Source organism: Salvia splendens, chromosome 1 (assembly GCF_004379255.2).
Source record: "Salvia splendens isolate huo1 chromosome 1, SspV2, whole genome shotgun sequence".
Taxonomy (NCBI): domain Eukaryota; kingdom Viridiplantae; phylum Streptophyta; class Magnoliopsida; order Lamiales; family Lamiaceae; genus Salvia; species Salvia splendens.
In genome coordinates this window covers 7,481,115-7,490,625 of record NC_056032.1, presented here as the reverse complement: position 1 = coordinate 7,490,625, position 9,511 = coordinate 7,481,115, and the positions used below count along the sequence as shown (strand labels likewise).

Sequence of the window (9,511 nt, the reverse complement as noted above, 5' to 3'; positions counted from 1 at the left end):
TCGTAACAAAAGGGTAATCAATAAAATGCTAAAGTATATGACTCCCTATATATAGTACTTATACTATGGTTTCGATAACTAAGAAAAGAATCTTATGATTTACGAAATAGGACAACATTAACTGTTTCAGAAGGAAAAATGTGTATACATGTTAGTATGTTACTATTGATTGAGAGTTTATGAGCTTTACGTGTATATCAATTATATGTATACTCCCTCCTCTGTTACTTAAAAATATAAACTACTCCGTAACAACTAGTTTTATTTTAGCTTGTCTCTTAAAATTATATAAGGCTTTTGATTTGGAATTTTTTTTTCATTAATAATATGGGATCATCATCCGTAACAACTTTTTTTCTTTCTATCTATTTCTATTAGACTAATTGTGCATTTAAATATATACCTCTTTAAAAATTTATTTTTATAGATTGGAGAGAGTATAAAAAATCAAAGTATAGGAAAATAAAATTTCCAAGCTACTATAATTTTGGTTTGATTTGTGTAGTTTTACAAAAGCAAAGGAGATTGAAACATTTTAAGGAAATTTCCTAAAAGAATAATCTTTGTATTTGTTTATAATCACAAACTATAGATAAGAGAGAACTTTCAATTTTCTCTGCAAAGAATATATACTTCCAATTAAATTGAGTTTATTCTTTTGTTCTTTTCATAATAATGACAACCTAAAGCTTGATCAAATTATTGTTGTCAAGTTGCCAAAATTCTCTCTAAAAAAGTTGTAAAATTCTTTAAATTATAACTAATAAAATGTATTCTCTAGTTTCTACATAATAATTTTATACACATACACGATAACATATGATATTAAATTCATTTCAATTGGCAACTTATAACATGCATATATTAACATTATCATGTCAATTTTTTTCTTTCCTTTTATTTAGGAAACTACAAATAGCAGCAAATTCAATCGACATGGCATACTTGTGATTTCTATATCTAATTTATTTGTGGTTGGAATTTATCTGATTTAATTTAATCATTTTGATTTGTATGTATTATTTTTTCGGAAACAGAATGGGATATTTATAAAACATTACCAAAATCATAGTATTTTACAATATTCTCATATCGCTATCCATTATACAGCATTGGAAGCATATATTACTAGAACTTTCTATAGAGTCTAATGCCAGATGGATGCTATGAAATGTGGAGATAGAAATTTATAGTGACCAGTTTAATTATTGTAATTACATTAGAAAAATTATTAACCATTTTGCATACATGGATACTAGCATAATGAGCGCAACTCCATGTGTATATTGTTTTCCTTTTTTTTCTGTTAAGATTTAGTTTGTTTCTTTTGTTTTAAGTGCTTCTGATTTTACTGAAGGAGTCCATTGGCATGCTTAGGACTTTGGGGAAGTGTTTTTTGTTGGTTTTGGATCTTTGGTGACTATTTTGTTGAGCTTATACTCATTTTCATTTAGTAGTTTGAGCTTCTTTTTTTTAATAAATAGACTAATACTTTTGTGACTTGTCTAAGACAGTGTAAGTAATAAGTTTAGAGCATCCACATCCGTGCTCTTGCCAACGAGCACGGATGTGGGCCCGGACCCACTTTTACTCCATGCTCTTAGGAAAGAGCACAACACCCACATTCGTGCTCTTCCACAAGGACATGCTCAAGGGTCCCACTATTCTATTATTCAATTTAAATAAAAACATTTTCACAATATTAAAATGCATTAAAAATAACCGAAATAATATTACAAATTACAAAAAAATTAAAAATTACATAATTAAAACCCTAAAAATTAAAATTTTCTTCATTAAAGTCTTAAAAATTAAAAAATACATAATTTAAATCATAAAAATTAAAAATTACATAATTAAATTCATAAAATTAAAAAAACCCACTACTCGTGGCCAAATTTCGCCCAAATGGATGATGAATGTGTGTATTTATAGATGATTTTGAGATTAAATTTTTTAAAAAAAATTTCAAAAAAATGGAAATAAAATCTGTATATTTTTGGGAATCTAAAAATATATATATTTTAAATTTTTGGTATTATTTTTGATTTTTTTAAAAAAGAAAAAAAAGAAAATGTCAACGGTCAATAAAAACGCGTCACGTCGCCCTGCTCGCTGGCATGGACGTGCTCTTAGCTAAGAGCAGCGCCATGCCAGCTGCAAGAGCGCAGCGGCAGACAGCGGTGTCGTGCCGATGGCACGGTCGGACGGACAGCGATGTGCTCTCCGCTATGGATGTTCTTAGAGGAGAAAGATATTAATGAAGAACAAATTTCATGTCAACTTTCATTACTAGACATCATTAATTGTCTTACTCTAATCTTCTACACTAACTGTTACTACCTATTTATTCCTGATTACCACCTTTTAGAATCTGATCATGTTATTAGTGGTTTGGTCAAAAATCAAGAGCTTACCACCAATAATTTCTCTATTCAACATTAAGAGTTCAATATGTTTCCAAGAAATGGGGCTGTATGAATAAAGTACTTCATACATTAATCACTAATAATTCTGTTAATGGCAAGCTCGTAACAAACAAGTCTAGATAAATGTACATAAATTATGTATATATTAACTTTAATTCTTTATCAACTCAAATCAATTTTATTTCAATTAACTTTATTAGTATTTTATAGCAGTGAGTGTGAGAAAGAGGTTCCATGAAACATTTATGATAAACCCACATAATTTACAGTTTGATTAATTGATGATAATTATATACATATTGAATTAAAAGGTTAATGTTTTTCGTAAATATGCACTATTTAATCAGGAAAATTTATACTTTTTCTATATTATTTTTAAAATATGTAATAGATTAATTTATTTTAAATTAATTGATATTCATAAACCAATTTTAAATGTAAAATAACTTACATACATGTTCAAAATTGTATACTATGTAAATTTATCACTAATTGGTTCTACCGAAGTTATAACAATGTCATATTAACAATCCCACATTTTTCGGCCAAATGTTTTTGTTAGAAAAACCTTATTCGGCCAAATTTTTTTAGACCAAAAAAAACCTTATTCGGCCAATTATTTTTGTTAGAGAAAAGTATATAAAAAAGAGGGAACATCATTTTTAGTCCACGGACTTTGCCAAAATATCATTTTAGGTCCGTGAACTTTGAAAATATCATTTTAGGTCCGTGAACTTTGAGTTAGTATCATTTGAGGTACTTTTTACTATTTCCAAGTTTTTTTGGACGAAAATACCCTCAATACCTTAAAGTGTATATATTTTTAATAAATTTATCATATACTCATATTTTTTTATAAATATCTTTCCAATATATTTTTGACAAATTTTCTAAATATAATTTGACCTTAAATATTATCACTTAATTTTGTGACATGCAAGTAAAATTGCTTCTTCAGTTTTTTATATTAATTTTCTTTAAAAATTGAATGAAGAACTTTCTTTAATAATAAAAAATTGAATAAAGATCTTTTTATAAATATCTTTAAAATATATTTTTGACAAATTTTCTAAATATAATTTGACCTTCAATATTATCATTTAATTTTGTGACATACAAGAAAAGATCTTTATTCAATTTTTTATTATTAAAGAAAAGTTCTTTATTCAATTTAAAAAAAATTAATATAAAAAATTGAAGAAGCAATTTTACTTGCATGTCACAAAATTAAGTGATAATATTTAAGGTCAAATTATATTTAGAAAATTTGTCAAAAATATATTGTAAAGATATTTATAAAAAAATACGAGTATATGATAAATTTATTAAAAATATATACACTTTAAGGTATTGAGGGTATTTTCGTCCAAAAAAACTTGGAAATAGTAAATAGTACCTCAAATGATACTAACTCAAAGTTCATGGACCTAAAATGATATTTTCAAAGTTCACGGACCTAAAATGATATTTTGGTAAAGTTCGTGGACCAAAAATGATGTCCACTCTATAAAAAATTAAGTAAAGTATTTGCTTAGATTTTTTCTGATTTGTTTTCTTTTGAAGAGAGTGCTATTTGTCGTCTACTTGAAAAGTATTGCTTACGCCTTAGCCGTTATGTATAAACGTAAGAAGGAATGTTCTCCTACTACAAGCATCGCTAAAAATAATTTCAATTATATATATGCCAAGTTGGAGTCTCTAAAATGAAATTATTCCTTTTGTATTTCTTACAATTTCTTTAGATTCCCTCGATTAATCATTTTTTAAGAGGGAAAAAAAGATAAGATGGGCAAAAAAAATTGTCTTCAATTCAAATTTATTAATTGGAAAAACATTATTTTCATGATTATTTTGCAATATTGTATTCTTGTGTCATTGTTGGTGACTTGTTATTCATTGTTTGTTTCTTGGCGGTGCCGTCTTGATAACTGATATATGGGAGACTAAGCTCACCACTTAGAATTGATGGTTTGCAGAATTTTGTTATTTATAAAAAAATACTACTCTACTACTATATAACATCCATAATAACCAACTTATAATATGTCTCATTTACTCAAGTAAAAAATATTCTTTATACATCCATAACATGCATTGATTTCATTCTTTATTCTTGCAAAGCTTATACACTCTCAAGTTTATTTTTAGAAACATTAAAACACACATAAAAAACATATTTGCAAATAATTGAGGTATTTAATCAACCTTAAAATATTGAAATAACAACCTCTCTTTCCTCATACTTTGGGAACCAACAATGCAAGATTAATTTAAATTTGATTGTCCCTCCATCTAAAGCAAGCTGTCCAAAAAAACAGTACTCCTATGAAACAAAAAAAGAAATCTTTATTCTGAATTTGCAATTTCATTGCTCTATCAAATTGTAGCTTATAGTATAACAATATCACCATCATTATATACACAACCACTGATATAGAATAAAAATACAATAGAGAACAAAATAGAACATGGTTTGCCTTATATGGACCTGATATTCTAACCCCACTTCCAAATAAATTGTTTGACTGATAAGTGATAGGTGTCTTAATTGCTTATACACATTAATATATACCCAAACCAAAGCTAGCATCCATGATTAACATGAAATAAGAACCCTATTCCTTTTGTTGATGAAAAGGGATGGATGAGAATTGAGAAGCCATAGTGTGCAAATTATTACAATTCAAAGGTTCTCATTAAAAGAGACATATTAAAATATCATTTTCACCCACACCTTCCTTTTTTGTATATATATTGCTACAATCTCACCAAAATTTCATACCCTCCTCAAAAACACTAATAAGTCTCTATTTTCATTTCCTATTCTTTTATCAGAGCAGAAACCATATCTTACAATGGCGGTAAGAACCCTCATTTCTCTTCATGAATTCATGTTAATCCTATGTTTTCTTCTCTAGGATTGTGCTAGAAATCAAGAAAATTGCATTTCTTTGGTAAACATTTTATACTACTACCAATTGACAATATTATTGCATCATGTTGTTTTTTGCGTCTGGTTCTTGTCAACATTTATTTTTCTTGTCAACATTTGAGTCATGTCCAAGTGGAAGAAGAAGGGCTAAACTACTCGATCATTTTCTTCATCATATGGCTACAAATTAATTTCATGATTATTCTTTCCACACTTGGTAACATTTCAATTAATTCCACAGTATTAGCAAGTAATTAATAACAAGCTTCTATTCCAAGTAATTAACCCCATTAATTCCAACCTCCCTTTAACATTGTTTACCACCAGCTCCTTCATTTAATGTTTTATCTCTAGATCCTAACTTTCAAGAAAATTTTGCATTGACTATCTGTGATCCAAACCCATCCCCTGTTTGACATTGCATACACATACCATACCATTAATTAAGTACCCATCCGTCCCATGTTACTCGCACTTTTCATTTTAGGCCGTAAATTTGAGATTGATTTTTTAGTGTAATTAAATTAGCATTTTAAGTGTAATGAGACATCACACAATAAAGGAACTCTTAAATTAATCTAACATATTAATTAAATGCATTAATTCTAACTTAAACTATAAATAATGTAAGGAGTTTGTGACGAGCCGAAAAGCAACAGTGCAAGTAACATGAGACGGAAATTTCCAATCCTGTCTCTTCATATACACAATTAATAATGTCAATGGAGTCAACCTAGACAGTAGAAATTTTTAATAATAACCCTCTATATTTAACGGACAATTGATGTCATCCCAGAGTTTGAGTCTGTATTGAAATCTTTCTACTCCGGCAATTAAACGCGCTTCCTTGTATTTTCTTCTCTTATATATACCCTGCTTCAGCATGGCCAAAAACTCATCTGCAAATTCACTAGAAAATTAAACAAACCCTTGAAAAGTGTGTGTGCGTGTTTCCGTTTAACTGCACTGGCGCGAAAACGGTTGGGAGGCAGAATCCCCAGTAAATTTTTCTGAGAGGCATTCAATTCCTCATTCAATCCCTCAGCTTCTACACATAAATCTCTCTCAGTTCAGTTCAGTTCAAGTTCTAATTCTAATCTTATCGTTTCTGCTCGGACAAAAAAAATCTAGAAGATGAGTCATGAGAATCATAGCGTAGCGGTGAATGTGCCGCCGCAGGTCGGCTCCAAGTGCTACGACGACGACGGCCGCCTCAAACGGACTGGTGAGCTCATTAATTTCCTCCATTTTCCGGCAGCTGGTTTTAAATTTGTATCTCTTTTTTAACGTTTTTTTTGGATAGGCTCTGTTTGGACGGCGAGCGCTCATATCATCACGGCGGTTATCGGCTCGGGAGTTCTGTCGTTGGCTTGGGCCACGGCGCAGCTGGGTTGGGTCGCCGGCCCGACCGTTATGTTGTTGTTTGCTTTCGTTACGTATTACACTTCCGTCCTTCTCGCCACGTGCTACCGAACTGGCGATCCGGATAACGGCAAACGAAACTACACATATATGGACGCCGTTAGGTCCAATCTCGGTAAGTAAAAATTAAAAGACAAATAAGAAGAATTATAAACTCCTTCGTTTCCGTTGATTTTGTATTTTAATTTTTTTTTTATTTTCAGGTGGTTTTCAAGTGAAGGTATGTGGAGCGGTTCAGTACATGAATCTGTTTGGAGTTGCGATCGGTTACACCATTGCTGCATCTATAAGCATGATGTGAGTGTGAGCTATGCGAAGTGTGTGGATTTATTCATTTCTAGTATTTTTTTTATGGAGTTTTGATGTGGAAATGAATGGAACAGGGCGATTGAGAGATCGAATTGCTTCCACAGCAAAGGCGACGCGAGTCCGTGCAGAGTTTCGAGTAATCCTTACATGATTGCGTTTGGTGTTATGGAGATCATCTTCTCACAGATTCCCGATTTCGATCAGATATGGTGGCTCTCCATCGTCGCCGCTGTCATGTCCTTCACTTACTCCACCATCGGTTTAGGCCTCGGCATCGGAAAAGTTGCAGGTGATTTTCAATTTTCCCCCAATTTGAAACCCTAATTAGTCAATTAATTAACAGCATTTCCGTTTTCCGATCAGAATCGGGGAAGGTGATGGGGAGTATGACCGGAATCAGCATCGGAACAGTCGTCGGAGCTCAAACAATCGACGAAACACAGAAGATCTGGAAAAGCTTCCAAGCTCTCGGCGCCATAGCCTTCGCCTACTCCTACTCCTTAATCCTAATCGAGATTCAGGTACTTGAATTCCACCATTTTACCTTCTCCGATCCACGATTCAGCCATCAATTACTAAAAAATCGTCGTTAAATTTGAAACAGGACACGATAAAATCGCCGCCGTCGGAGTACAAGACGATGAAGAAGGCAACGCTGCTAAGCGTGGCGGTCACCACCGTGTTCTACATGCTCTGCGGTTGCTTCGGGTACGCCGCCTTCGGCGACCTCTCCCCGGGAAACCTCCTGACCGGATTCGGGTTCTACAACCCGTACTGGCTCCTGGACATCGCCAACGCCGCGATCGTGATCCACCTCATCGGCGCGTACCAGGTGTACTGCCAGCCTCTGTTCGCATTCGTGGAGAAGACGGCGGCGGAGTGGTTCCCCGACAGCAAGCTCATCGGCAGAGAAATCGCTCTCCCCATCCCCGGCTTCCGCTACAAGGTCACCGTGTTCCGCCTCGTCTGGAGAAGCATGTTCGTGGTGCTCACCACCGTCATCTCGATGCTCATGCCGTTCTTCAACGACGTCGTCGGAATCCTCGGCTCCTTCGGATTCTGGCCGCTGACGGTCTACTTCCCGGTGGAGATGTACATTGTGCAGAAGAAGATTCCGAAGTGGAGCTCAAGGTGGATATGCCTGCAGATGCTGAGCGCCGCGTGTCTCGTCATATCAATCGCCGCCGCCGTCGGGTCTTTCGCCGGAGTTGTAGCGGATCTCAAGACGTACAAGCCGTTCAAGACTTCCTACTGATTTCGTAGTTTCAATTTTTAATGAGAGTAAAAATTAAGAAGAAGAAACGAAAAATAGAAAATAGTTTATGATGTTCATAACAGGCCTAAAAAAGGCCGTAGAATTTCACAGTAATTACAAGAATGGAAAAAATGAAGAAGGGGTTAAGACTTGAGACGTTTTAAGTTATGTTTGTAATCTTCAAGAAATTAAATCCCATGATTTTCCAGATTAATTTTAATTCTATTTCTCAGTTGAAATTGAGATAGTGTAAAATTTCTCTCTTTATATATGTACTCCATTTGTTTAAGCAAAAAAGTTTAATTGTGACAAACAAGATTGATTATCGAAGGCAAAAATCAACGAGCATAGTCAATAAATAAAGAGTGAACTATAAAAATGGTACATATACTATGGGTTTATCTTATCCATAATCTCTGGACTTTAAAAATATCGCCATACATCACTGGACTAGGGGTTTATCTCGAAAATAGTCAATTTTCACTGTTTTTGGTCGAAAATACCCTTTTGGGGGTTTTGGACAATTTGGTCTTTTTACACTTTTAACATTTTAAATCTGATATTATTTCAGTTATGTACTAAAACTGATATTATTTCAAAAATATCATTCTTCTTCCCTTTTGTCATCCTTCACTTTGTTTCTTTATTTCAATATTAGATTTAATTTTACAAAATTAAATTTAAAATTTCAATTTTTAAATATCAATAAATTTTTTTAATTATAAAAATTATTAAATAACAAAAATTAATAGTCATAATCTATATTTGATAGTGTCTGATATTTAATCAATAAGGTATGACAACACCTTAGTTTTAATCAATATTTAATAGTTTTAATCATAAATAGATCATATAACACGATTTATTCTGAAATAAATATGCATCTAATGTAAGACTAATATAATTTTCGTTTATTAATTTGAAAACAATCAAAATTTACTAGAAATTTCAACAAAAATACTCCTATATAAAATTTTTAGTATGATCAATTTTTTAGTCAACTTCATATTATTCAATCAAAAGCAATTATAACAACCGAACGAAGACTAAATAGAATAGCTCTTATTTTTCCATCATGATTAATATTATTTTTCTGTACTTCAATTCAGCTGAATATTATATTAAATAACAAAAATTAATAGTTTTAATCAATATTTATAGTGT

General features: G+C 32.0%; 1 protein-coding gene across 1 annotated transcript; it reads left to right on the top strand.

The window, feature by feature from the left end:
* The first annotated feature begins 5,150 nt into the window (after positions 1 to 5,150).
* Positions 5,151 to 8,586, top strand: LOC121811128 (amino acid permease 3-like). The gene is made up of 7 exons (XM_042211930.1): positions 5,151 to 5,290; positions 6,493 to 6,586; positions 6,665 to 6,898; positions 6,987 to 7,080; positions 7,167 to 7,381; positions 7,456 to 7,613; positions 7,697 to 8,586. Exons 1-7 carry the CDS (start codon positions 5,285 to 5,287, stop codon positions 8,345 to 8,347), a joined length of 1,452 nt encoding a protein of 483 aa, XP_042067864.1. The 5' UTR covers positions 5,151 to 5,284; the 3' UTR covers positions 8,348 to 8,586.
* The last annotated feature ends 925 nt before the right edge of the window (positions 8,587 to 9,511 follow it).

Excerpts from the sequence above, each read along its gene's own strand:
- LOC121811128 (XM_042211930.1), top strand. Across the intron at positions 7,382-7,455 it reads CGGCATCGGAAAAGTTGCAG|AATCGGGGAAGGTGATGGGG; the intron begins GTGATTTTCAAT and ends TTTTCCGATCAG. Across the intron at positions 7,614-7,696 it reads TAATCCTAATCGAGATTCAG|GACACGATAAAATCGCCGCC; the intron begins GTACTTGAATTC and ends AATTTGAAACAG.